Raw genomic sequence first — 27,828 nt, 5'->3', positions numbered from 1 at the left:
CGTGTCCACTGATGGTTGACGTCTTTAATCAGGATGATGGAAAGCAGCCTGAAGAATGTTCTTGTGGTTTCGTTTGGATTTCTGCTTCTCTTTACGGCCTACGGAGGTCTGCAGAGTCTGCAGGTAAGCGAGGACACTTCTGAACAAACGTCCATCTCTTGGCCTCTGAGAATCCGCAGGGTCACAGAAGACAAGGAATGTAGGATTTCTTGTTAACCGATTCACTCCCAAATCCTCTCAAACAGTGGTTTTTATGTGCTTACAAATGTGCAGCCCCACCCTCTCCGACAGGATTGCACAACAGGGAGTGTGTGTTTGACCCTTGGACAAGAACTGTGGGTCTTGGGCTCGTGATGTGATTTGCCTTTGACACAGTTAAAAAGAGAGAGGCACACGGGAGCGGCGGGGTGGCTTAGTCGGTTGAGCAACCAACGTCAGTTCAGGTCATGATCTCACGGTTCGTGAGTTCGAGCCCCCCGTCGGGCTCCGTGCTGACAGCTCAGACCCCGCTTCAGATCCTCTGTCCTCTCTCTCTACCCCTCCCCCGCTCGTTCTCGTTCTCTCAAACATAAGTAAAACACTCAAAAAAAAAAAAAAAAAGAGGGAGAGTCACAGGATGACTCATTGCGGATTCTGTGTCTTCGTGCCTTTGGCTTTGTGGTTGGGGTAGTAACATGAATTTATCCTATTTTGCTAGACCATAGAGATTCCAAGCTTCTTTTTTTTTTTTAATTTTTTTAATGTTTATTTATTTTTGAGACAGACAGAGACAGAGCATGAGCATGAGCAGTGGAAGGGCAGAGAGAGAGGGAGACACAGAATCCAAAGCAGACTCCGGCCCCTGTCAGCCTGACACGGGGAGTGAGCCCACAAACCGCAAGACCATGACCTGAGCCGAAGTCGGACACTTAACCTACTGAGCCACCCAGGCGCCCTGAGATTCCAAGCTTCTTTAAGCAAAACAGTGAACTAGGACAAAGTTGTCTCCATAGCTTTGTCCCCAACCCCCATGGCACTCTCTCCTCCTCAAGCCTCTAAGAGGCTGTAACAAGGGTCACATTTGCCTAAAAGTAGATTGGCTGTATCTTCCCCAGGTAGTTACTTGTTGTTGTTGTTGTTTCCTTTTTAAAGTTTATTGGAAGGAACGTGTAGGTTTCATGAGCGGTAGAAAGGTGTCAGATGGTTTTCCTCTCTTCTCTTCCTCATTTCCTGTCGTCTGTTTCTCTCAGTAACCAGTTCCTTTCTCTTGTTTTTCCAGCTTCTGCTCCATAATGACTTTTTGGCTCTGATGTAGGAGACCTGTTTTTGTTTTTGTTTTTGTTTTAAATCCGAGTTACTTAACATACATACACAGTGTAGGGTTGGTTTTGGGAGTAGAACCCAGCGATTCATCCCTTGCATACAACACCCAGTGCTCATCCCAGCAGGTGTCATCCCAGCAGGTGTCCTCCTCGATGCCCATCCCCCAGCCCCTCCCCCCTCCCCTCCAGCAACCCTCAGTTTGTTCTCCGTATTTAAGAGTCTCTCATGGTTTGCCTCCTTCTCTTTCTTATCTTGTCTTTCCTTCCCTTCCCCTGCGTTCATCCGTTTTGTTTCTTAAATTCCTACATATGAGTGAAATCATATGGTGTTTGTCTTTCTCTGACTGACTTATTGTACTTAGTGTAACACACTCTAGTTCCATCCACGTTGTTGCAAACGGCAAGATTTCATCCTTTTTGATTACCGAGTAATATTCCATTGTGTATATGTTGTCTTTATCCATTCATCACTTGATGGACGTTTGGGCTCTTTCCATACTTTGGCTATTGTCGATAGCGTTGCTATAAGCATTGGGGTGCATGTGTCCCTTCGAGTCAGCACTCCTGTATCTTTTGGATAAATACCTAGTAGTGCAGTTGCTGGGTCGTAGAGTAGGTCTATTTTTATTTTATTTTATTTATTTTTTTTTTTATTTTTTTTTTCAACGTTTATTTATTTTTGGGACAGAGAGAGACAGAGCATGAACGGGGGAGGGGCAGAGAGAGAGGGAGACACAGAATCGGAAACAGGCTCCAGGCTCTGAGCCATCAGCCAGCCCAGAGCCTGACGCGGGGCTCGAACTCACGGACCGCGAGATCGTGACCTGGCTGAAGTCGGACGCTTAACCGACTGCGCCACCCAGGCGCCCCGATTTTTAATGTTTTCAGGAACCTCCACATGGTTTTCCAGAGCGGCCACACCCGTGTGCATTCCCACCAGCAGTGCAAGAGGGTTCCCGTTTCTCCTCATCCTCGCCAACATCTGTTGTTTCCTGAGTTGTTAATGTTAGCCACTCTGACAGGTGTGAGGTGGTATCTCGTCGTGGCTTTGATTTGTATTTCCGTGACGATGAGTGATGTTGAGCATCTTTTCATGTGTCGCTTGGCCAACTGGATGTCTTCTTTGGAGAAGTGTCTTTTCACGTCTTCTGCCCATTTCTTCACTGGATTATTTGTTTTCTGGATGTTGAGTTTGACTAGTTCTTTATAGATTTTTGTATATTAACCTTTTATCCGATACGTCATTTGCAAATATCTTCTATTTTATTTTAAGAGAGAGAAGGAAAGAGAGAGAGAGAGGGAGCAGGGAAGGGGTGGAGTGAGAGGGAGAGAGAGAATCCCAAGCAGGCTCTGTGCTGTCAGCACAGAGCTAGATGTGGACTCAACCCCGTGAATCATGAGATCATGACCTGAGCCGAGATCAAGAGGTGGACACTCGACTGGCTGAGCCACCCAGAGGCCCAGTTGCTTGTGTTTGGAAGTGTACTTAACACAGGGGCCACAACCCAGAGAGAGCAGGTGGCCCCCACCCCCCGCACACCCAGGCCCACCCCAGTCTGCCTGGGGTCTTGGGAGTAGAAGCACCCACGATCATTGCTGAGGTGCCCTCTTCCTTGGAAGACATCAAAGGACCAGACCTCCAGCTCTGTGCACCATCCCGCCACCCACTTCCCCCACCCTCTGTCCCAGCCGGAACCGCCTTATCTCCTCCTTTGCTGGTCCAGAATATGTAAACATGGTTTAACTGGGATAACTGTCTCCATTGGTCAGGACTGGCTTAAGCAAAAGAATTCAATGACATGGACAGAAGTGACCTGAGGCATGACTGCATCCCCGCCATGCTGGAAGCACCTGTCTGTCCCTGTCATTTCCTTTGGCTTTCAACTGGCGGGCTTCATTCCCAATCCCCAGGGTCCCAGCCCTGATCTGGACTCACCCCGGGACCCAGGCACGCGTCTACACAGCCTTCCCCCTGCAGCAGCTGCAGCCTTCACACCCCTGTGGCTACTGATCTGCTAGTCCTTCACATCTCCACTCGGATGTCACCTCTTTCCCTTCCTTGCTCCCTGGAGCCGAAGTCTGGGTGGGGTGCTCACAGGTGCTGAGGCAGACGCCTGTGATCGCGTGATGCCAGGACCACAGCCACCGCTCCATGACCGAGTCCCCCTGACCAAGACGGGCCAGACACGCAGGGGGCAAACTATGGATAGTTCTGTGAATGAGAGTCATGGGTGCGTGCTAATCTCCAGCTGAACTCTCTTCTCAGGCTCTCTATGGGCTTAAAGATCCGACCCTACTCCCCAGTGCTGAGCTGGGACCTATCTTGGAAGGCTGCCCAGCATCATCTCCCAGAAGAGCTTGACGGCTCTGGCCATCGTGCAATGTTCCGTGCTGCCTCTCCGCCCAGGATGAGGCCCGTGAAAACGCATCCCCACATCTCCTGCCCCCGGCACCTCCCACCCTTCCCCAGGTTCCCCCTCATCCTCCAGGTCTCATTTGGTCTTCACTCCTTCTAGAAAGTCTTCCTGACCCCACTGGGCTGGCCCGAGTTTCCCTTGCAGGACTCACTCCCCACTGCAATAGACTGTTTGCTGCTGTTAATGATTCCTCTTGGCTCCTGTCCACTGTGCACTCCTGGAGGGCAGCGGCTGCTGAAATTTCCTTTCTTTCCACTAGAGCAGGTGCATACAGCCTCTGCGGGTAAGCGTTGAAGACTCTATTTGTTGAATGAGCTGAGTGAATGTCCCAATTGTTTATGCAGGCAGAGCTTGCACAATTCGAGCTCAACATGCACACGTACTTATCTGCACACGTGTATTTGCCGACTGGCTCTCCTAACACATGCAAACACAGGTGTTTGAACGTGGCCATTCACGTAGAAAAGAAATTTGCTTTTGAAATTCCACTTTGGCTTCTGGCATCCGTCTTCCTTTTCGGTGGTTTGCAGTCAAATCCGATTACAAGTGCCTTATGCACTTCGCTGGCTCGCGGCGGTGCCGTGGGCGGAAGAGGTCCCAACGCAGAGAGACGCCTCGCGCCTCTCACTCCCACCCAAGGAGGCGACCCCAGTCATACAGGAGGAGTTAACGCTCATGTATGAAGGAAACAAAGCTTCAGGCTCATCCAGCTCTCTCGCTCCGCACTCCTAGCAGCCAGAGTCATAAATGGAAATTCCCAGCTAACCCCCACGGCAGAACAGAGTGCTCAATTTCCACCTTCCAGCCAGATGTCAGAAATCTCTTGGGACTAGCTGTTTTTATCATCCGTTTTAATTCATCCGCAAATACCAGTTTAAGTACCTGCTTTGGGCTAGGCATCGGGAGAGATTTGGAAAAAGCAGAACATTTCCCTGCGTTCGAAGGTATCGTTGTCAGCAGGGGTGACATCGTGGGTCAGCATGTGGTGTGTGCCAGAGGTCAGGCAAAATTCCAACAGCAGATCAGAGCACAGGTCTCCGTGGATGACGTTATCCAGGAGCCCTCAGACACCCCTGATCTGCGCTGGAACAATGGGCACCCTCTGCACAGCGAGGACAAGGAAGGTGGGAGCACGTCGGGGGGCCGGGCAGCAAAGGAAGCGGGAATCCTGGACCGGTGGACACAAGGCAGAGTAAGAAGTCAGCCCGAGGGTTTGGGGTTCCGGGGGGCAGATCGGCAGTGAGGGAATGTCAGAGAGCAGTACCTGGCCGCGTGGTACAGGGTCCCTCACCACAACACATCTTGCCGGGGCGACCGGGCAGGAAGGGATGTTAGAAACCAGGCGTTAGAGTACCAGCTTCCAGATCATCTGGGCACCCCACTGTGCGTGTCAGTCTGCGAGCAGTGTCCCCTTCTTTATCTCTTCCATGAGGACAGTAACTCTGTTTCCTCAGCTTAAAGGGGAGAAATACAAAGCTCTCCTAGAGATAAAAACGGATTCACAGAAGGCGTGTGGCCATCTGCCCCAAGCGACCCCAGCACCGGGCCTCAGGCTTTCCCTCTCCCCAGGATCTAGCAGCAGCTGACTCATGGTTCGGACTGTGCTTCCTCCCAGGCCTCACCTGTCAGCTGGGGGGGAGCACCTGTCAGCTGGGGAGAGCACCTATCAACTGGGAGGGGAGCACTTGTCAGCAGGAGGGGAGCTCCTGTCAACTGGGAGGGGAGCACCTGTCAGCTGGAGGGGAGCACCTATCAACTGGGAGGGGAGCATCTGCCAGCAGGAGGGGAGCACCTGAGCACCTGTCAGCTGGGAAAGGAGCACCCGTCAGCTGGGAGGGGAGCACCTATCCTCTGGGAGGGGAGAACCTGTCAGCTGAAGGGGAGCACCTGTCAGCTGGAGGGGAGAACCTGTCAGCTGGGAAGGGAGCACCTGTCAGAGGAGGGGAGCACCTGTCAGCTGGGAGGGGAGCACTGTCAGCAGGAGTGGAGCACCTGAGCATCTGTCAGCTGGAGGGGAGCACCTCTCATCTGGGAGGGGAGCACCTGAGCACCTGTCAGCTGGGAAAGGAGCACCTATCCTCTGGGAGGGGAGAAACTGTCAGCTGGAGGGGAGCACCTGTCAGCTGGAGGGGAGCACCCGTCAGCTGAGGGGAGCATCTGCAGCTGGGAGAGGGCACCTCCTCAGAGTAGCCTGTTGCTCGTGGCCTCAGGGACCTAGTGGTGACCCAGAGCTCTGTCCCCTTGGCTACTGGCCCCTCTGACCAGGGCTGGGTTTGTCCCCACAGAGCAGCCTGTATGGCGAGGAAGGGCTGGGGGTGACGGCACTCAGCACGCTGTACGGCGGAATGCTCCTGTCCTCCATGTTCCTCCCACCGCTCCTGATTAAGAGGTTCGGCTGCAAGTGGACCATCGTCATCTCCATGTGCTGCTACGTGGCCTTCTCCCTGGGCAACTTCTACGCCAGCTGGTACAGCCCACATGGCTCGCGCCCGGGTCTGGGTCAGGACGCAGGTTCCTGCTCAGGAGCACTGAGCTGGAGCCTGCTTGAGGGTTCCCCGCTGCTTTCACTTTAAAATGAGTGCCGTTTCCGGGAATTCCTGTCTGCTGCTGGGACAGGACAGGCTTTCTTCCCCTTTTTTCCCCGCCAAGATGTCTCCGTCCCTTTTGCTGGGCCCATCTCCTCCCCTGCTTCCCAGCCCTGACCTTCCCTCACATTTTTCATGGGCCTTGAGTTTCCCTGTCTGCACCAGGGGCACTTTTGTGGCCCCAATGATGAGAGCTAGACCTTGACGAACACGTCGAGGGTGAATTTCAGGAGACTTAGCAGAAGGTGACCCGAGGACCCAACACCGTGGCCTCACCCCATCACAGAGAGTGGACACGTCAGGGTGCAGGGGCCCAGCCTGAGACCTACCTCCTCCCTGATGGAGAGGTGTCCTCTGGGACCAAGCTCCAAGGGCACCGGCCCCACAATCTTATTCCCGGGAACACACCTATCAAACATCCCTTGGAGGGACACCTGTTGTCACCTAGGACATAATGATTACGGTGATTTCACATTCTTCTTTTTCTTATTGCCATGGAGTTTTCACACAGAGTCCTCAATGAAGAAGGTAAACCAATCACTCAATCGATCGATCAACGTTTCAAAAAATAAATAAATCGTTTTAAACATACAGCTGTTAGAAATACTCAAAAACCACCCAGCCTTATTTGTAATCCCAGCTCATTGGTGGTTGCTTGCAAACACAAAGAAAACTCACTGGCAATGAATTTGTCTCTTGCAAACTAACCAGAACCAGAAAAGGCACCGAGTTGGGTCCTTTATCTGGGTCTTGTGGTGAAGCCGTCAGTCTAACCAATCCATAAACATGACAAGGCTTACGACGGGCTAGGCATGGAGTTTCCTCCTCCGCAAAGGTAGGGAAGATTGGAGAGGGGAAGGTACTGTCTGTCTGTGTTTTATTTTACAGGTTCACCTTGGTTCCGACCTCCATACTGCTGGGTCTGGGAGCAGCTCCGCTGTGGTCTGCTCAGGGCACGTACCTCACCATCATGGGAAACACACAAGCAGAGAAGGCGGGGAAAGTTGGCAGAGACGTGGTGAACCAGTATTTCGGCACCTTCTTTCTCATCTTCCAGTCGTCCGGGGTGTGGGGCAACCTGATCTCATCTCTGGTATTTGGCCAGACACCCAGTCAAGGTAAAAGGAAACGGGGCTCCGTGATGACCCCTGAAAGGGCCCCCCATCCCATTTACACATGTCTTTATTCCACAACTGGAGCAGGTGAATCACCTAAAGACGTGGTTCTCAACTGCCTGTGCCCAGCCTTCCCTGGTCCCCATCTGTTCCCTGGGGGAGTCTGGGCGGGTCCGTCTTGTCCACAAGTGCCCTGGCCATTCTGACCCTGCCCTCTGTGGGCAGGGGGAGCCTCCCAGAGTAGTGTCCTGGGAGAACAGAGGGCCACTGCCAGTGGACCTTGGGTTCCTGGAGTCATCACTATCCTTTTAGACTAAGAACAGGCTCGACTGATTTATTGTCCCACTGAATTGATCCATTATCCAGTGTCTTAAATGCTCCACAAACGACCTGTTGTCCCGTAACCGATTTGAACATTTGACGGCTGATGTCTTAACCCATGTTTTCATCTGGACGTAAAGTGTGGGTCTGTTTTATGCCTGCGTCCTCTGACGTCTGAAGATTTAAACCAAGGACAGAGGGAAATAAATCTCTTCAATTCTTACAGGAAACCTTTATTGATGGGGGGTGGGCAGAGGTCCTGACTCCTGACTGCTATCTAGATTATTTCTGTCTCTTTGTCCTGGACCTGCATCCTGCCATCCCCTATGAAGTCCTGCCTTTGGGGGACTCCCAAATCCCCCTTCCCCTGTTCCTCATGTGATGCCATCACTTGCTAAGTGCATGGAGAAGGGAAACCAGCAGGTCATAGACACCCGTTTTTACTCATTATCGCTGTCGAGGTCAACAATAATCCAACAGAAACTGGAACTAAGGTTCGGTCTCTACAGCATGACTGGTGGGAAATGGAGTGGACAGGTTTAAAGCCATTTGGGCAAGAGAGCTTAATTCTCTAAGCGACCCCGGGACCCAGACCCCGAGGAGCAAGGCATTCCAAGGGCCCGGCGAGCGCACCAGCCAAGGGGGACTTGTGGCGCTCCATGTGATGACATCTGTATCACGACAGATGTCCTTTCTTCCATGACGTCCCCCTCCTCCAGAGACTCTGACACGGTCTGGGAGCCACTGGTGGTGCCCATTTTATTCTTTCAGCAGATTGGGAAACCAGCATTCAGAAGAGGGCCAAAGCAACCTGCCCAAGGTCATGGGACCACTACAGATGAGTGTGAAAGAGAACGCAGTGGTCCTGACACGTAGCCTAAAGCACCTTATTTCTTCTTGATTAGTTCGGAAATGTTGGATGTTTTCATTATGTCCGGAAAGTAATACAAGTAGCTGTTGTGCAGCGTGTCTTAAAATCATGGATACGGACACGTGCCCGGGGGAAGTGTATCTGGAGGCACTTGGTCAAACAGACCCGTGTCTCGTGGCTTTGACCCATCGTGACTCTTGGCCCTGGGGTGTCCAGGCCCCTGTTGGCTGCACACTTGAATCCTCCTGCGCCTTGTCCTATCAATTTTCCACGTTCTCCTGTCATCTTTTTGCTTCCGACTGCACAGAGGCCATCCCAGAGGAGCAGCTCCTGTCTTGTGGGGCCAGCGACTGTCTGATGGCCACAGCGTCCACCAACAGCACCCAGCGACCCTCGCAGACGCTGATCTACACCCTGCTGGGCATCTACACGGGTATGTGCTCACGGCGGGCCGAGTCCCAGGGGAGGCAAACCTAACTCTTCCCTGGGTTGAGAAAGAGCATCTTCCCAACGTACAGATATTCCTGTAAAGTGTGCTCAGCTTTGCACCGATGTGTTCTTTGTAGGAAATCAAGTGCAGAAGACCAGGGCTGTCTAATAGAGTTTCCTGTGATGACAGAGTCATTTTGCTTCTGCAAAGTTCTGTAGCCGTCAGCCCCATGTGTTTATTTATATTTTTACTACCTAAATTAAAAATACTGTACCATATTGGATAGGACCAGGGTATACCACGGTATTGATGGATTGGCTACTTGTGTGTCAACTATGTCCAAGTGACCCTGGAAATCCAAAACCCTGTAAGTTGTCATCTTTTTCTGAGGAATATATTTGAATGGCTCCTGCTGGTGTGGGGCCGGGGTCCTTCCTGCAGCGACCATTCTCCAATCAGGAAGACCCCAGGGTTCTCAGCCACTGGTCACAATGCAGCTGAGGGACGCACACATTGGAAGTTCATGGAAAGATGGCTGCCCAAAGGGAGTTCATTCTTCTACTGGTTCTTATCCTTAGAAGCTCATGTTAATGCAAAATATTTATGTGAATCATTTTCTAAATGACCTCCCTGTTAGAGTCACTAGATTTATAATTAAAGGGAGTATGTTTAGAGTAGTGTTTTTTGTGTTGGCTGGGTCGGTTTGTTTGTTTTTACCGTTTGAAGAGAATTTAAATCTATTCTTTGTCCTTCTTAAAGATCACGGGTCTGAAATATGTTGAATTTGGTGGGACTGAGTCCCGGGATCCTAATGGGATCAAAGGTTACCAAGGCTGCGTGTGCCGTCAGAATCCGTCCCTATGCTGAGACCATCAGCTGCCGGCAAAGTCACCTCCAGATCAGAGGTCACTGAGTGAGAACTTGTAAAACAGCCACTTTGTGTTGGCAAAGGGGAGCGAGCACCAGCGAGTGCCACGCCATGACGTGGACCTTCTCCGGTCCTGAAACTAGTAACTCAGGACCTTCGATAAGCTCAGAGCCCGATGCAGGAGAAGATGTGTATTCGGCTAACAGAAATTCGATGCACCTGTTTTGAACGAGGTTTCCAGCTGACACGCGGTCACATCTTCTCGGGGGATTGGGGTCCAGGGCAACTTTGACGAGGCGGTGGTACCGAGCGGGTGTCAAAGGACGAGGAGAGGCTTACCAGGCAGAGAGGGAGGGGGGAGAGGGCACTACAGGCAGAGAAGCACAGAGGCACTGGTGTGGCCGCGGCGGACGAGGCCCTGGAGGGGACAGAGGAGCCGGAGACAGTTGTGGGATGAGCCGTGACCCACCGTGAAAAGCCTTGATGCTGTGCTAGACGGTCCGGACAGGTGTAGACTCCTTTCCTGGACAGACTCCAGCATTAGCGTCCTTTGGAAATACAGAAAACTCGTGGGCAGAGAAGCCGGCCCTTGTGAGACCCCCCCCACCCCCGCCCCAATCCGCAGGAAGAATGAAGAGTAAAGGGCAGCGAGCGTTTAACCACAAAAACTAAAGCTTCTGCGGACCCCGAACTGCGTGTTTGTCCCCCGTCTGCAAAACAGCAGTGCTCCAGCTCTTCCCCCACCGGCCGGACACTAAATATTCTAGGCTTGAGGACCGAGTGGTTTCTGCTGCAACTATTCAGTGATGTTTTTGGCGGGAAGAGAGGCCACAGTTAACATGTCAATGAAGAGCGAGGCTGTTTTCTTTTCTTTTTTTTTTTTTAAATGTTTATTCATTTCTTGAGAGAGAGAGACAGAGCGTGAGCGGGAAAGGGGCAGAGAGAGAGGGAGACACAGAATCCAAAGCAGGCTCCAGGCTCCGAGCCGTCAGCACAGAGCCTGACGCGGGGCTCGAACCCATGAACAGGGAGATCACAACCCGAGCCGAAGTCGGACGCTTAACCGACTCAGCCACCCAGGCGCCCCGAGGCTGTTTTCTAATAAGACTTTACTTACAAAAGCAGCCAGGAGCAGGAGCTGGCCCACGGCCTGCGTTGCCCTGTCCCAAGGAACAGCACAAGCCGTGGAAAATGCGTTTTTTGCATCCTCAGCCCCCGTGTGAGGTTCCCCTGCTCAGCACGAGGCCCTCAGTCCCCTCCCGCAGGTCTCTGGCCGCTGCCCCAGGCCCGACGTTACCCAGAACTCGTGCCCACGGCATCCAGGGGCCCAAGGGAGTGGCAGTCCAGACGGTCGTGTCAAACGGGCACTGTGCACGTGTCCCATGAAGAAATCGTCTCTGATTATTCGTACCCTGGCCTCACACAGGGTTTCATGGGTCCCCTTCCTGTGAGCAAGGCCGTGTTACCGTAGAAACACACACGCACACACAAAGCAAACCAAAATGGAGAAGAACGGACTAAAGGAAAGAACTCCGCCTCCCCAGAGTGTTTTCCCGCGATCCCTGAGCTCTGTCCTCACGAGGCAATTCCTTTCGAAGCCATTCCCTCCAGTATACTAGATGTGCGACACACGCACGTTCACGCCCCTTGAGAAGGTTCTGGGTCACAGGCGGCCCTGGACCGTGTGTGATTTTTCCTAGTAAACACGTGGCTTCCGTACCACGACCCACCCGCAGGGCTGCCTCGAGGCTCTTATCCTGGGAGTCATGTGTCCCGATGGCTTCACGTGCCTGCCCACGGGGGAGGCCGTGGCCCCAGTCAGTGGGGAGCTGACGGCACGCCTCCTCCACGTGGTTACACACCCGTCTTGCCTGTGCATGGACCGCTCTGGAAACCGCTTCGCAGCTGAGATGCCCAGAGGCCCCCTGCACGTGGCTCTGACTGGTGGCACTCACCGGGTCTCCAGGGACAGGTAGTGACTGCCCACGACCTCGGACGGCAGGTCAGCAGACTTCCGTGCGCCGTGTGTTGGAAAGTGTCGTCAAAATGCGGAGTTACCCCGACCTGGGGAGAGAGGATTGTGTTCAGCCCAGGGGAAAGCGGCTGAATGACAGAAATCAGGTTTAGAAGTAGATCGGCACCTTCAGGGTGTGCGGGGCGTGTGGGGACGGGTCCGGCATCTCTGCCGACAACGTGGAAGGGGGCGGGTCGTGAGCCGGGCGCTCCCCCAGCACCGGGCCAGCGCACCGTGCAGGCGGACGCTGAGACCAAGTACAGATTAAAAAATAACTCAAGTCCTCTTCAAGGCTGCCGGGCCTCAGCCATCGGGCTAGAAATCCCTGGCGGCCCCTCAGAGAAACGGAAAAAGCCTCCCGGCTCCCGAGTCCCTCTGTGGCTCGCAGAGCACCGTGTTTAGCACCGAGCCAGGGAGGAGAAAACCGGGTATACGCGGACCCCACACCACCAGGAAGGAAAGAGGTGTCCGTGTGAACAAGAGTCAGTGAGCTGTAGCCCTCGATCCGGGTATCGAGGTGGGTTCGTGGTGCAGAAGGAGGTCCGGTCACCACTGGGGAATCACGAAGGCTCATGGTGTCCCCCATGGCAGGGGGTGGGGATGAAGAGTTGTCTTGAACAAAACCCGTTTGCACAGTTAGCACACCTGCACCCACCGCGAAGGGGGCGCCCCCGCGCAGTCTCTCCGCCCGGGTCCCGGGCTTCCGCGGCCCCGGGCACAGCACCCCACCTGCAATGGCGCCCCTCGGCGCCCTCCCTCACCCAAAGCCCGCAGGTGCGCGGCTCTGCTCTGTCCTTCCCCTTGGCCGGTCCCCTTGGGGGATCTGCCGCCTTAGAGCAGCTTACTGCCACTTACTGTCTACAAACACGCGCTATCCCATCGTATTCAGGAGACGCCACACTCCTGCACCTAGCTCGCCCCCCAGGGCTTCCGGGTAAAGATGCTGGAATAGACACGAGACTCAGCAAACGAGAACCGCGGCGACTCGCCATCCCGAGAAGGGAGACTGGCCGTCAGTGGGAATTCCGTGAGGGTCAGGACAGGGGAGTGGTCGCTCGGGAAGGGCGCCGAGGAGTTTGTGTTGCTGGCCCCGAATGGATGCCCCCAAGGAGAGGAGGGGGCAGATGGGGGGTGAGTAGCAGGCAGGTCCTGGACCTCGGCCTCGCGCCCTCTGTCTTCCCTCCAGGGAGCGGCGTCCTGGCCGTCCTGCTCGTGGCCGTGTTTCTGGAACCCATCAAAGGTGCGCAGAGGAAACGCGAAGGAGACGAGGGGCCGCCTTTCTGGTCCACCCTGCTGTCGACCTTCAGGCTCCTTGGAGACAAGCGCCTGCGTCTCCTGGTGCTGCTGCCCATGTACAGCGGGTTCGAGCAGGCCTTCCTCGCGGGCGACTACACCCGGGTACGAGACAGCGCGGCACGCGGGGCACCTGTGCGGCCTCACCTGCGCCCGTGGGTCTCAGGGCCACCTGCCCCGGGGCCGGGCGGGGGCCGGGGCTCCCGAGGGAGGGGGACGCCAGGTCCTTCGCGGCCTGAGGAGAGCTGTGCTCGTGGTCTAGGTCACTCCCGCCTCCCCGGGGCCGGGCCTTACCTCCAGGGACCATGCGTCCCTCGAGATGTGTCTTCGGGGGGGAAGGGGGCCCCGGTCACGCGCGAGCCATCGCACAGAACACCTGCGGGATGCTCGCCTGCACCCGACACTGCCCGTAGTTTAGACTCAAAAGTAGGGAAAGACATAAAATCCACGAATAACACCTGGAAGTCCCCCTCGGGCCAGTTTTCAAATGATGCGTCTCAATCCGGAGACGGATGTGGCTCTCGGGCCTGTCACCCTGTCCTGCCCTAGAGGCCTGACCCACGCACTGCCCGCCCCCTTCTGTGCGCAGGGCAGGCCTCCGTGGGGCAGGCCAGCAGAGGGAGGCCCGTGCCCTGGGGCGGGCCCAGCGGGAAGGCTCGGCCACCATCCAGCTCGCTCCCTCGTGGCACGCTCACCAAGCTGCTGTCTCTCTAGCTCCCTGCCCACGTGGTGTCGGGTCCTGAGGAGCCTCCCGGGGCCACAGAAAGGCTGCCTCAAACAGGGGCGGTGGACATTGGAGACCCCCTCTTCCAGAAAGGGCTGGGTGGGAGCTGGGGCGCCGAGGGGCTGGGGAGCCAGTCCCAAGGGTGCTCCCCGAGGATTGCCCTTCCTTGTCCGGAATCCGGAATTTTCTCCGAATTCGTGCCCGCCACAAGCCCCCTCCCAGGTTAAATCCGAATTCCAGGCAAACCGCAGTATCTTTTAGGCTGCGTATGTTCCGGGCGGGGTTTGTGCGTCCCGGGTCCTCTCTGGCACCCTGCTCCCGGGACGGCCCTGACGGAGGGCGGTGGGGTCCAGAGAGTCCACACAGATGACGGAACCGTCCCTTGGCCTTTGGTCAGGGCCCCTCCCACGGGCCTTGCCGCTGACCTCCGGCCTTCTTCCTCCGCCTCTGCCGTCCGAAGCAGCAGCCTGTGTCTGTGTGTCTGTCCCGGCTGTGCGCGGGGACCAGAGTGGTGGGTGCGGGCGTGAGGGCGTCGGCGGTGGCAGCACCGGGGCCGGGGGCGCAGCCGCTGGGACCTCACGGCCTCGTGCGAGAGCACTTCTCGCCTCCGCCGAGATGCGCTCCGTTCTCTTCACTTCTTCTCTATCAGGTGTTTGCCTCCAGGGCTGTCGTAGGTTCACAGCAAAACCACAGGCGGTTCAGGCTCCCGAATCCCCCTGCCCCCTCCCCACGCAGCCTCCCCATCATCCACGTCCTGCGCCAGAGCCAACAATGACATCCCGTCACCACCCCGTCGGGGGCCGTCCTGGCGCTGGACGCCGTGGGTTGGGGCAGACACGCAAGGACACGTGGGTAAGACACTAGGGTGGCACAGAGCGGCTTCGCCGCCCCAAGAATGCGGGGGGCTCTGCCCGTTCACGGCTCCCCACGCCTTCCTCCAACTGTCGTGCAGAGGAGGAAACGACCGAACCCGCGAGGAGGGGCCCGAGGTAGCGCCTCCGTGGTCCGTGAGAACACACAACGTGAGGCAAAGGCTGCGTGGGGGGAGCCCCGTCCAGATGTGTGTCCTTGTTACTTCCTACCCGGCTCGAGCACGAGGCTCCAGGCCGGTCCCGCCTGGCGGCCGTCACGCTGTAACCCCCGCGGGCCGCCCGCTCACGTCCCCCGTGCTTCGTCCTGCAGTCCTACGTCACCTGCGCCCTGGGGATCCGGTTTGTTGGTTACGTGACGATCTGCTTCTCGGCCACCAACTCGCTGTGCTCTGTGCTGTACGGAAGGCTCTCCCAGAAGACGGGCAGAGCCGCCCTCTACGCGCTAGGTGCGTGGACGCGCTTCCCAGACGCGGGCGGGAATGGTGGCCGGCGGAGTGAAGGGCGCGTTCCGCTCAGCGATGGTGCAGGGGCACCACAGGGAGGCTCCCGGAAGGAGGCGACCCGTCCTCACGCGGCGCACAAGGACGCATCCCCCTCTGTCCCTCTTGGGAAGGGAGGAAAGAGGAAACACACAGCGGTCGGCGCGAATAGCGAGAACTTGGGCGTCAACGGTCACCTGGCCACCCAGTTAGGGTCTGAAGCGTCTGGGGCAGCAGGGACACGGCGAGAAGGGGAAACAGTAAATGTTTGTCAGCTCCTGGTGGGAGTAACCCGCGTAGGTTCCCAGGTCATCCTTGCAATCACCCCGTGGGGGGTGGGGGGGGCACTGCCCACTCTGCAGATGAGGAAACGCAGGAACAGAGAAGTGTGGTGGCCCACCCCAGGCCACACAGCCAGCGCAGATGCACCCGTCTTCAATGCGACAGCAGTTTCTGGACCGTCACGAGGCATCTCTCACCGCCTCGTCGAGACAGACGCCGCAGGGCGTGTGCACAGACCGTGGCCCAGAACTCAGGGCCCGCTGGGGTAAAGCCAGGAGGAGTGAGCCTGGGAGCTCCGGCCGCCCCTCCGTTCTCACCCCTGCCCGCTCGGGAGGGTGGTGCCGTCCCCAGGCCACCACCACTCAGGGAGCGGCTCCTTCCTCACTTCGGGGTCTCCTCGGCCAGGGCACAGAGACCCCCCCCCTGCCAGGCGCAGGGCACACCCCCCGCACGGTGCCTGATGCAGGGGAGGCCTGCGGTGAGCAGAGGGGTCACCCTGCTGGGCACGTGGCAGTTGGACTCTGGAGGGCACACACGCGGGCCAGCCGGCCCGGCCGGGGTCAGAATCCACGCGAGGACGTGGGTTTGGGGCATTCCCAGGAAACGTTTACACAGTGCGGCAAATGGAGACTCCGGAACCACTCGGAGCCCTCACTTCCGGCGGTTTCCCCTCTGTATCCACAGGTGCGGTCACCCACCTGTGCTGCATAATCGCCCTCCTGCTGTGGGAGCCTCACCCCCGCCAGCTGGCCGTGTTCTTCGTGTTTTCTGGCCTCTGGGGCGTGTCCGACGCCGTCTGGCAGACGCAGAACAATGGTGAGCGCCCCCGCGTCTCCCGCCTGGCCCGGCCGTGGGGGGCAGGCGGTGGCGGAGGACCCCGCGGCCGGGGCCACCTGGGGAGATGACGTGCCCGGCGGGGGGTAGTGGGAGGCCCGCTCCAGGTTCTTTCCGTGGACTCGAGGGACTTTCTCTGAGCGTCGGTTCAGACCCGAGGTGCAAAAGACGAGAATCACCCAAGGGTACAGCTCCCTTCCCTTCTAAGAATGGTGGTCCCTCCCCGGCTTTCTGCTTGAGGAGCGCGCCCGGTGCCGGGCCCAGGAGGCTGGAGAGGCCTTCAAGGCGGCCTCGGTCCAGATGGGGAGATGGCTGTGTGATACCCACGGTGGACGAGCTGGCAGGTTACGGTGACAGCATCCAACCAAGGGCACTGGGACTGCGGGTTCGGCTTTCTGGGAGAACGGAGTCGGGGGTGGGGAGGCGGCCAGTGGGGGCTGCATCTGGAGGTCACGCCTGAGCCAGGCCCCGGCTGATTGTCCCCAGATAGAGCTGCGGTGTCAGCGGGGTGGGGAGTTTGGGAGGCAGGGGGAGGCCGGGGTGGGGCACAGGGGTGGGGGAGGCCAGGGGAGCTTGGGAGGCAAGGGGAGGCAGGGGGAGGCCAAGGGAGCTTGGGAGGCAGGGGGAGGCAGGGGGAGGCCACGGGGGTGGGGGAGGCCAGGGGAGCTCGGGAGGCAGGGGGAGGCCGGGGGAGGCCAGGGGAGCTTGGGAGGCAGGGGGAGGCCAGGGGAGCTCGGGAGGCAGGGGGAGGATGGGGGGGCCATGGGGATGGGGGAGGCCAGGGGAGCTCGGGAGGCAGGGGGAGGATGGGGGGGCCACGGGGATGGGGGAGGCCAGGGGAGCTCGGGAGGCAGGGGGAGGCAGGGGGAGGCTGGGGGAGCTTGGGAGACAGGGGGAGGCCAGGGGAGCTCGGGAGGCAGGGGGAGGCCAGGGGAGGCCAGGGGAGCTCGGGAGGCAGGGAGAGGCTGGGGTGGGGGGGCCACAGGGGTGGGGGAGGCCAGGAGAGCTTGGGAGGCAGGGGGAGGCAGGGGGAGGCCGGGGGAGGCCAGGGGAGCTCAGGAGGCAGGGGGAGGCCGGGGGAGGCCAGGGGAGCTCGGGAGGCAGGGGGAGGCAAGGGGAGGCCAGGGGAGGCAGGGGGAGCTCGGGAGGCAGAGGGAGGCAGTGGGAGGCCGGGGAAGCCAGGGGAGCTCGGGGGGCAGGGGAGGCAGTGGGAGGCCACGGAGGTGGGGGAGGCCGGAGCAGCTCAGGAGGCAAGGAGAGGCCGGAGGGGGGGGCACAGGGGTGGGGGAGGCCAGGGGAGTTCAGGAGGCAGGGGGAGGCAGGGGGAGGCAGGGGGAGGCCGGGGAGGCCACGGGGGCGGGGGAGGCCAGGGGAGCTCGGGAGGCAGGGGGAGGCCAGGGGAGGCCACAGGGGTGGGGGAGGCCAGGGGAGCTCAGGAGGCAGGGGGAGGCAGGGGGAGGCAGGGGGAGGCCGGGGAGGCCACGGGGGTGGGGGAGGCCAGGGGAGCTCGGGAGGCAGGGGGAGGCAGGGGGAGGCTGGGGGAGGCCAGGGGAGCTCAGGAGGCAGGGGGAGGCCGGGGGGGGCCAGGGGAGCTCGGGAGGCAGGGGGAGGCCGGGGAGGCCACGGGGGTGGGGGAGGCCGGAGCAGCTCGGGAGGGATGCCACAGAGCAGACTGGGGGCTCGTCAGCAGCAGACGTCCACCCCTCGCAGTCTTGTGCCTGCCAGTCTGAGACCAAGACAGCAGAGGCCACTTCCTGGTTCAGAGAGCTGTGTCCTCACGTGGCGGAAGAGACAGGGGGGCTCTCTGGAGACCCCTCATAAGGACACAGGTCCAGCTCACGAGGAGTCGCCTCGTGACTGAATCGGCCCCCAGAGGCCCCGCCTCCTGACACCATCACCTCGGGGTGAGGGGTCAACCTATGAATTTGGGGGACACAGGTGTGGTGGCCACGGAGGATGGGACACGCTGAGGGGACAGCTGGGCCAGGATGCCGGGTGGTGGAGTGGGGAGGCAGGGGGCCGACGGGGGCCAGGCCGCCTGGGGAGGGTCCAGCTTCGCTCAGCAGAAAGCGCTCACCCCGGGAAGGACGAGGCCGGCCCCATCAGGTTACGGAGGGACGGACGTCTGCGGTGTTAACTCGGGAAAGACAGCACAGAGCTGCACGGAGGAGGCGGCCATGGCTGCGCAGAGCAGGAGGGGAGGGAAGGTGAGGAGGCCAAGCTTCCGGACAGAATGCACAGCGTGCGGGAGCCGCCGGGCCAGTGGACGGGCAGGGCCTGTGGCCTCGGGAGCAGCGTCCCAGGATGGGGGGGAAGGGCAGACACATGGCAGGGGGCACAGACACAGAGAGAACGCGGGTGGGGGCTCTCAGCGCTGAGAGGCGCTTCTGTGTAAGGTCCACACTCACGAGGATGCGTCTAGATCCGAGTCAGGGGAAGAGTGAGGGAAGGGCCAGCAGAGGGGAAAGCAGCTGAATGAGGGCATGAGGACGAGGAACGGGGGGACAGGAGCACAGAGGTGTCCCCCTGGCTCCGAGGAGGACAGCCGCCCTTTGGGGACCACAGGAAGGAAGTCGGAATAAAGATCCACAGGAGGACTTGTCACCCCGAGGAGAGGAGTTAGCAGAGTTCTCACAGAGAGCTGGCCAGGGACAGTGGGGACAGCAGGGGACAACAGGGACAACGGGGACAGTGGGGACAGCGGGAGACAGCGGGGACAGCAGGAGATGGGGGGACAGCAGGGATAGTGGGGGACAGCGGGCACAGCAGGGACAATGGGGACAGCGGGGACAGTGGGGGACAGCGAGGACAGCAGGGGACAGCAGAGACAACAGGGGACAGTGGGGACCATGGGGGACAGTGAGGGACAGTGGGGGACAGCAGGGACAGCAGGGGACAGCGGGGACAGCGGGGGACAGCAGGGACAGCGGGGACAGCTGGGACAGGCGGCATTAGTGAGCTATACTGCATGCTAGATGCTGGGAAGGCACTCAGGGACAGAGCCCACGGGCAGGCTCACTGTCACCCACACTCGGGGAGCCGGGGGGGTGCAAAGCAGAGAGGCAAGGTCACATGCAAGGGCCGGGCTCTGAGGGCAGAGTTCGGACTGGGGCCCAGGCCTGGAGCTGCCGCCCAGAGCCCCGGCCGTTCCTTTAGACCATCTCTGGAGTCGGCCGGGAGCGAGTGCAGAGCCAGCTGGTGACCCCGAGGCTTGGCCACCCACACACACAGGCCAGGAGGCAGTGACACGGCACTTGCCAGGTCACACAGGGTGCAGCCTGAGACAGAGGCCACCAGAGGTCGGGCTGAGGTTGATGGGTGTCTGTAGGATGCGAGGCCCCACGGGGATGGGCGGTGAAAGACACACAGCAGAGGAAGGGACCATCGTGGCACAGGGGTCCAAGGGCCTGGCTCTGACTTCAGGGGCGCGCCGCGCTGGGCCGTTGGTCGTAAGGCTTCCGGGCGGGAGGCTGTGCACGGAGGGTCTCACTCCCGCTGAGCAGGAGGACCCCCCGTGGGAGGGAAGCGAAGGTCACCTTGCAGGTGACAGGGGCAGCGGGGGCGGGTCCGGCTGCACAGTGAGTGGCTGGAGCCCAGCAGGTGGCCAGGGAGGCCCCGTGGAGGTCTGAGCAGGGGGCTCGACCAGCCCCCAGGGAGGCCTGATGTGGGAGTCAGCCGGAGCCGAGCGATTGGGGCTTCAGGGGGGCTCCCGTGTCAGCTGTCGGCGGTGATGGGATGAGCCAGAGCCGAGGGGCCTGGGAGACACCGCCGGGACGGGAGCGGGAAGCAGGGGCGTGGGCGGCAGGGGTGGAAGCCACGTGACCGCGGGCTTAGATTTGGGGAGTGGGTGAAAATGACACCCGAGTCTCCCACAGACCCATCTACAGCCTGGGATGGGGAGGGGGTGTCAGGGGCCCAGGACGGGCCAAGAAGAGAGCCGCTTCCCCTAGAGATGCGACCACCCAGCCCTGACCTGGGAAACAGCAGGGGGCTAGAAATTCGGTCGGGCCCATCCCCCGACTCCTCGAGGGCGGGAGGCCGGCTGCTGCCCCTGCGGCCACGACCGCGGCCCTCACGGCCTCCGGACCCCGCGGTGGCCCCTTCCTTACGACCTGTGCGCTTGTCAGCTCACAGGGCAGCTGGAAAACGTCTTCGGACAGAGCGGACCCTGCTGCGTTTAAGGGCTTCGGGCTTCACGGCCTGTCTACTGTCCCCATAGCGCCGGTGAAGGAAGGACGCGCAGACGCTGGCGTTAGCGTTCTTGGCGGTCCCGAGTTGTAAACCGGGGACAGGTCACGTCACCCAGCGAACCCGCACGCAGGGGTGGGCGACTGCGGGCGGGTTACTGCCAGCTTGCGGGCGTCTCTGACCCCTCGGGACTTTCTTCGTGTCTGCACGTTAAAGGTCAGGCGAGGGACCGGGGAAGGGGCCGCATGACGCGTGACACTCCTTACGGTAAGCCTCCAGCTGTTTCAGGCGACTGGGGCAAAAATGCTTGGCTTTCTTTCCCCCCGAGACGCGGGAATCGCGGCTCTCGCCCTCCTTTCCGGCCTCGGACGCGGGAGACTGAGGCCGGGCCTCGTCCAGATTGTGCAGACCACGTCAGGCGAGGTCTCGCGGGTGAACGGAAGGACTGCCTTGAGTTAAAATGAGCTATTTCCATCTTCCTGCACAGGCACAAACTTATTTTTTTTCAAGGAGAGACTGGTTGCGGGGGAAAATTGTTCTTTTCATGATTTAAGACTTTCTTTTGGATTTCTGAGCTCGCGGTGGCCTCGGCGGGGAGCAATGGTTTACCCCCCGAGTCCCCTGCAGGCTGACTCCACCAGGCTGGCCTAGAACTCACGGCCGGGCAGCACGGAGCGTCCCCGCGGTCTTTGTGTGTATGAAGGCTGCAAATTTGGTCAGCTTTCGCCGCCACGGCCGCCACCAAGAGCAGCTCTCTCTTGTGTTTGGAAACAGCGAGTTGGGCTTCTCATCTTGTCCCTGGACGTGTGTCTCTCGTTTGAGACAATACGTGAGGCGAGCCCGTCCTTTCCCGATCCGTGAGGCAGCACACAGTTCCGTGTTCTCGCCGTCGCTTCCCAATTCAAATACTGACGCAGAATCAGCCGGATGCCTGGCCCACCCGGCCTCCCTCCGGGAGCGGGGCTCTGCAGCCCGACGCTGGACATCCCCCGGGGCTCCAGAGGCTCCCGCAGAACCTTCGATCTGGGCCACTTGTTCCCGTCTGTTCATTCGCCCTGACGGTTCAGGAAAGACAGGTGCCGTTGCCATAGCAACCCTCGCACACCAGTGCGCTGCATTTGAGATTCAGAACGTCTGGGCTAAAAATACTCCCTCGCCCTGCTGGCCGCCCAAAGGGGTGTTCTGGGTTGATGAACACAGAAAACGTGAGCTCTCGTGTGCCCAGTTCACTTAACCTGTCTTTTCCAAGCAAACAAGACGGCCCGAGGACCCGTTCACGCCTCACGCGAGGACGGGAGTCAGCCTCTGCCCGCTCCCACCCACCGGCGCCTTCCTGGGGCGGGATGGGGCTGGCAGAAAGTCTCCTTCTCTTTTTAAGTAACCTTTTTATTTTGGAATCATTTGAGCTCACAGAGAAGTTGCAAAGACAGTCTGGAGAGTTCCCGTATACCGTTGACTTAGTTTCCCCTAACGCTAACATCTTACAAAATCGTGGTAACACTTGTCAAAAAGAGGAAGTAATGTTGGTACATGAGTCAACTAAACTTTAGACTTTATTTGGTTTTCTCTAGTTTGTGTGCTCCAGGGTCCCAGCCAGAGGCCACACCCAGGGCCCCCACCCAGGGTCCCATCCAGAGTCATCCAGGGTCCCTCCCGTGGCCCGCCCCAGGCCCCCACCCGGGGCCCCCACCCAGGCCCCCACCCGGGGTCCCATCCAGGGCACCTATCACGTTGAGTTGCCACATCTCCTTTGTCTGATCTGTGAAAGTTTCCTTGTTGTTCACGACCTTGACAATTCGGAAGAATACCGGTCCGGCATTTGGGAGCCTGTCTCTCATTTGGGGTTATCGGATGTTTCCCGTGATTAGGCTGGAGTTATGGCTCTGGGGGAGGAAGCCTCCAGAATAAAGTGCTCTTCCCATCACATCAGTCACTGAGGATGAGAAGAACCTTGATAGGCGGTCAGCCTGGGCCCGCCAGACTCAAATTTAATCTTGAAATCTAAAGATGCCAACCTCCAGACAAACACATCAGCTTGAAGTCAGAGTGGCTGTGTCACTAGAATATTCATGAAATTGGGGTGTGTTTGCTCTGGCACTGTACCTACTAAGGGGGCCACCGTACCTGTTGGCCACAGAACGTGGAAACACCTGCCGCTCACAGCCCTGGTGTCTCGGACTTGGATTTTCTTCCTACTCCCCCCACCCCCCACCTGCCCTCTGGTGACCATCAGTGTGTTCTCTGTAGGTAAGAGTCTGTTTCTCGGTTTTCCTCTCTCTTTTTTCCCTATGATTGTGTGTTTTGTCTCTCAAATTCCACCTACGAGCGAAGTCCTATGGTATTTGTCTTCCTGTGACTGACTTATTTCGCTTAGCGTAATACACCCTAGTTCCATCCGTGTCGTGGTAGATGGCAAGGCTTCGTCCTTTTACGACTGACTGATATTCCATTGTATACATGCCACATCTTCTTTATCCACTTGTCAGTCAGTGGACATTTGGGCTGCTTCCGTCATCTGGCTCTTGGGCATGATCCTGCCATAAACGTCGGGGTGCTTGTGTCCCTTTGAATCGGTATTTTTATACCCTTTAACTAAATACCAAGCAGTGCAATTGCTAAACCATACGGTAGTTCTATCCTTTTTTAATGTTTACTTATTTTTGAGAGAGGGAGGAGAGAAAGCACGAGCGGGGAAGGGGCAGAGAGAGAGGGAGAGAGAGAATCCCGAGCAGGCTCTGTGCTACCAGCACAGAGCCCGACGATGGGGCTTGATATCATGAACCGTGAGATCGTAACCTGAGCCGAAACCAAGAGTCGGACGTTTAACCCGCTGAGCCACTCAGGCGCCCCAAGGTAGTCCTATTTTTAACTTCTGAGGAACCTCACAGTGTTGTCCATAGTGGCCCCACCAGTTTGCTTTCCCACCAACGGCGCACAAAGGTCCCTTTCGCTCCACATCCTTGCCAACACCTGTGCTTTCTTGTGTTGTCGGTTTTAGTCATTCCGACAGGTGTGAGACGGTATCTCATCCCGGTTTTGATTTGCATTTGCCTAAGGATGAGTGACGTTGGGCACATTTCCTGAATCTGTCGACCATCCATAGGAAGACGAGAAATCTTCAAAATACTCTGAGGAGCTGCTGACTCCCAGGTCTTGTTATCAGACTCTCTTTGTGGGTGAACTTGTACTAACATGGACGCCTCGCAGACCCGGACAACAAGGGCACCTCCTCTGAGCCTTCCAAACAGCCTCCTGTTGTCCCAAACACACGTATGTTGTTCATAATGTGCGTCTCACGTTGTATCGTGCCGGTGGCCTTGCCCTCCTGAGTCCCTCCCGTGGTAGGTGGACAGCCGAGTAACCAGATGCCAAGAAAAACCTTCTGGGTGTTGATGTTCACAGGCAGGGCCACAGGAAACCCTGCTGCTGGCTCCCAACCTTCCCCGCGGTGCTGGAGGGCCTCTCTTCCCTCCATCCCTCCCCTGCAGAACGTAGGGAGAGGGAACAGGGCAAAGGGCAAGGGAAGGAAGGGAGCTGGGGGAGGGAGGTGTGTGGGAGTTCCGTGTGCGCTCTCTCTCCCACCGTGCACAGCTGCCCACCATGCAGGAAGGGAAGGACGGTCCCAGGAAAGTCCCTACGACTTCCCAGACTCCCGCTGTCCCCAGGAATAACAGGCGCAGATCACGTCTGGTCCCACTGAGGCTGGGGGCAGAGGGCAGTCCGTTCCTCCTGCCCGAGCTACAGGACTACACTTGACACGTTGGTCTACTTATTGTCTCATGCTCTCTACTCTGGTTACACGTCCTGTGTTACCTCCACTCCCACCGGGGTGGGGGACTTCTGGGCAATAACTAGACAGAACGAAGGGGAAGAGGCAGCTCTTGTCCTGGAATCGCCCCCCCCCCCCCCCGTTTCCTTGTGTTACTATTTATCCTCTGAGCGACCGCATCGGGTCTCTGACATGGCGCAGCAACCCCACGGGACGTGGGCTCGGTGTTTTACCTGTTGGTTCCCTACTCGCTTCATGAAGTCGCCGTCCATCCACGGGCCCACTTGGCCATTCCACGAGTACCTTTACTGACACTTTGAGAGCGCTGGAATTACTGTGATGAGGATGGGACGCTGGGCGGGATGGCCTCGTGGGGAACGTGACCGAAAAAATCAGAGGCGTGCCGCCGCTGGCCGGCCACGCGCAAGGGCACGAGGCATAGAAGCCTGGCAGTGGGGCCGGAGCGGGGGGCACGCTCCACAGCGACAGGTGGTGCTGGGCTGGGACAAGGCCAGGTGACAGCGGCATCTGCCCCCCTGATGAGATATTTGTTCTACCCCAAAGCCAGGCGGGGCCACTGAAGGCACCGGTGTGGGAGGGATATGACACGTTTACACTGTAGAAAGATGGCCGTAGCAGCAGTGTGGGGTAACACGGAGCAGGTAAGACAAGAGAGGAGGAAACAGGTCTGGAGCTGATAAGAGACGAGGCAGGGAACCGTCCAGACGGGACACATGGGCCACAAGGAGAGGGAACCCGAGCCCAAGTCCAGTGAATGGGCCGAGGGCTTCCTGAGAGCACACATCACACCTTGTTCATGTTTGCAGACCTCAGTGCTGTGACTGCCGCGTAGTTGGTGTGGATGGACAGCGGTGTAGACGGAGGCAGGAGGGGTGAAGGGGACCCGAATCCAGCTCGTGTGATCTTTGGGAGAGACCCGGCTTTGTTTCTAAGCTGAAGGGAAGGAGGAGGGCTCCAGTGATGGGGTCAAGTGCCCGAGGAGACAGGAGTGGAGTGTGGCCTCTGTGGAACGTGCCCAAGGAGAGGTGTCCTTGGCGAAGAGACAAGTCTACCGGCCAGAGGGGAGGGTGTGGTGGCCGGGGCAGCTCAGGAGGACGGAGCGGGACAGGCGGGCGCTGGGCATCAGCCCGGATGCTCGGGACGACCCCTGGGGGTCCACCGTCCTGCCGAACGCTGTCAGCCTCCCCGCACGTCTGCCAGCTCCCTCAAGTCACGGAGGTGGGGATGCTTCCAGTCCTCGGCGAGGGGCACCACACGTCTTAGCACCCCTGCAAACTGGAAACAAAAATCGTTTACTTCCACCCAGAAGCATGTATCAGGTTGCAGCAGGCTGCTCGGGCCGCCAACGGACTACGGTGGGTGGGGGGGTTGGCAACACGCAAGGCTGTTTCCCACAGTCCTACAGGTCCGGGTGTGGACAGGCTGGCTCTGCGGAGGCCCCTCTCCTTGGCCTGCGGACGGCTGTCTCCTCCCTGTGTCCACACACGATCGTCCCTTTGTGCACGTCTGTGTCCTGACTCCCTCTTCTTATAAGGACACTAGTCATGTGGGACGGGTGGGAGGGGCCTCCCTAACGAACTCATCTACCTCCATCACCTCTTTTAAGGCTCTGTCTCCACACACAGTCGCATTCTGAGGTCCTGGGGTTAGGATTGCTTGCGTTCGTCTTTGCTTGGGACCCCAGGGAGTGGTCGTGTCTTGTGTGGCACACAGGTCAGGCCTCCAAGCTCACCTTTTCCTTTCCCACGTAGTCACCCACCGAGTGACGGCTTGGCCCGAGTTCCCACCAGTGCTAACGTCGTGTGAATTCTGTGTTTCCTTTACGTACGATGCTTCCTCACTGCCAACGATGTGTCGCCTGACTTGGCAAAGTCCCCATCGTGAAATAATTCCGGTTTTGGTACGAAGCGAAAATTCCTGATTTTGTTGAGAAAATTGGGCAGCAGGAAAGCCACCGTTTTCAGCAATAGTTGAAAGCAATCGTTTGAGGTTTGGAAGCAACGTGTTCATGCCCGTGTCTCCCCCGCAGCTCTTTACGGCGTTCTGTTTGAGAAGAACAAGGAGGCGGCCTTTGCGAACTACCGCCTGTGGGAATCGCTAGGCTTCGTCATCGCCTTTGGATACAGCACTTTTTTGTGTGTCAACGTCAAACTCTACATCCTGCTGGGGGTCCTGAGTCTGGCCATGCTGGCCTACGGGACCGTGGAGTATCTGGAGGCCAAGAAGGCGGCCAGGCCAGCCGCTGCGGAGCAGGCAAAGCCAGCAGAGGGGGAGGAAACGGAGACAGCCGTGTGAAAGGGACGCGCACCAGGCCCGGGAGCCCCGCGTCCCCAGGAGATCTCCATCTGAAGTGCCTCAGACCTTATAACCGATTCTTCTCAACTACGGCAGCGACACCGAGCCGTCCTGAAGACATCACACCGTCACATGGTTTTGTGTGATTTTTTTTCTATTCTAATAAGCGTTCCATCCACCCTGTCGCTCGCAGAGATCGAGAGGGAACGTGAAGGGATCCATTCAGCTCACAAAGGAAGAAAGTCGGGGGTATCATCAGCCAACGGGAACTTGCTTAGATACAACAAACCACTGTACTTGCTTCTGTGGTACTCGCTGTCGTGGTCGTTCGTGAGAATTGGAAGGATGTGGACGTAGGGAGTCCAACACTGTCGTTTCACAAATGGGTAAACTGATGTCCAGGCAAGCCCGCCGACTCCCTCCCGGAGTCAGTGAGCGACAAAGCCAGGCAAGAGTTTACGTCTCTTGAAGCTTATAGACGATGAGTTTCTAAATAAACGCAACTACATCATGGGCTTATCTTCTGTGCAAACACTTTTATTCTAAATACTCAGTAGAGCACACACACACCAGTCACCAAGTAAGTGAGTGAGCCCGCCGTAGACTAGAATCTGTAAGACAACTGTTACACACCCACCTTCTGATCAGAACCCGCATCCACCAACGGTCTATTCCCTCTATTCCCACCCTCGTGGTCTTTAACAAGCTGCTAACACTGGCCTCTGCCCCCTGCTGAGCCTCTCCCTTTTCCACGGCTCTCAGAGCCCTCTGGCCCCTCTGACGGTGTCCTGGGGTTTGTCACCCTTGCCCCCTTCACCCCAAGGCACCTGCTCTTTTCCCAGGCTTCTCCCTCCACTTCCCATGAAGCCCCTCCCGCTTCCCCATGAACAGGCACCCCCACCCATGCCCCAGCCTCCGTTGCAGCCTGGCACTCTTCCAGACCTTCAGCAAAGTCCCATCAGGTCAAACCTCTGTTGAAAACCCTTCCATGGCTCCCCATCTCAATGAAGCGAGTTGAGTCCTGTCCCAAGGAGACCGCCAGGCTCCTCTCCAGGACATCTTGTTCCAGACCTTTGCTCGCACGCCTCTGCGACCTTGAGAATCTTCTGGTCTCTCCACACCAACACACCCAGCTCATGACAGGCACGG

The 27,828-nt window shown here is 58.2% G+C and overlaps 1 protein-coding gene across 1 annotated transcript; it reads left to right on the top strand.

Annotated features, from left to right (window-relative positions):
* On the top strand, nucleotides 1–27,509 carry UNC93A (unc-93 homolog A). Its single transcript, XM_047860886.1, has 8 exons — nucleotides 1–123; nucleotides 6,004–6,185; nucleotides 7,192–7,421; nucleotides 8,918–9,043; nucleotides 13,109–13,320; nucleotides 15,122–15,257; nucleotides 16,257–16,388; nucleotides 26,414–27,509. The coding sequence occupies exons 1-8, from the start codon at nucleotides 34–36 to the stop codon at nucleotides 26,677–26,679; spliced, it is 1,374 nt and encodes a 457-aa protein (XP_047716842.1). The 5' UTR covers nucleotides 1–33; the 3' UTR covers nucleotides 26,680–27,509.
* Nucleotides 27,510–27,828: the final 319 nt, after the last annotated feature.

The sequence above is a fragment of the Prionailurus viverrinus genome, chromosome B2 (assembly GCF_022837055.1).
Source record: "Prionailurus viverrinus isolate Anna chromosome B2, UM_Priviv_1.0, whole genome shotgun sequence".
NCBI classification, from domain to species: domain Eukaryota; kingdom Metazoa; phylum Chordata; class Mammalia; order Carnivora; family Felidae; genus Prionailurus; species Prionailurus viverrinus.
This window is presented reverse-complemented; position numbering and strand designations above follow the sequence as displayed.

Coding starts and splice junctions, on each gene's coding strand:
- UNC93A (XM_047860886.1), top strand. CDS start 34: ATGATGGAAAGCAGCCTGAAGAATGTTCTTGTGGTTTCGTTTGGATTT. Junction 124..6,003: donor GAGGTCTGCAGAGTCTGCAG/GTAAGCGAGGAC, acceptor TTGTCCCCACAG/AGCAGCCTGTATGGCGAGGA. Junction 13,321..15,121: donor TCGCGGGCGACTACACCCGG/GTACGAGACAGC, acceptor TTCGTCCTGCAG/TCCTACGTCACCTGCGCCCT.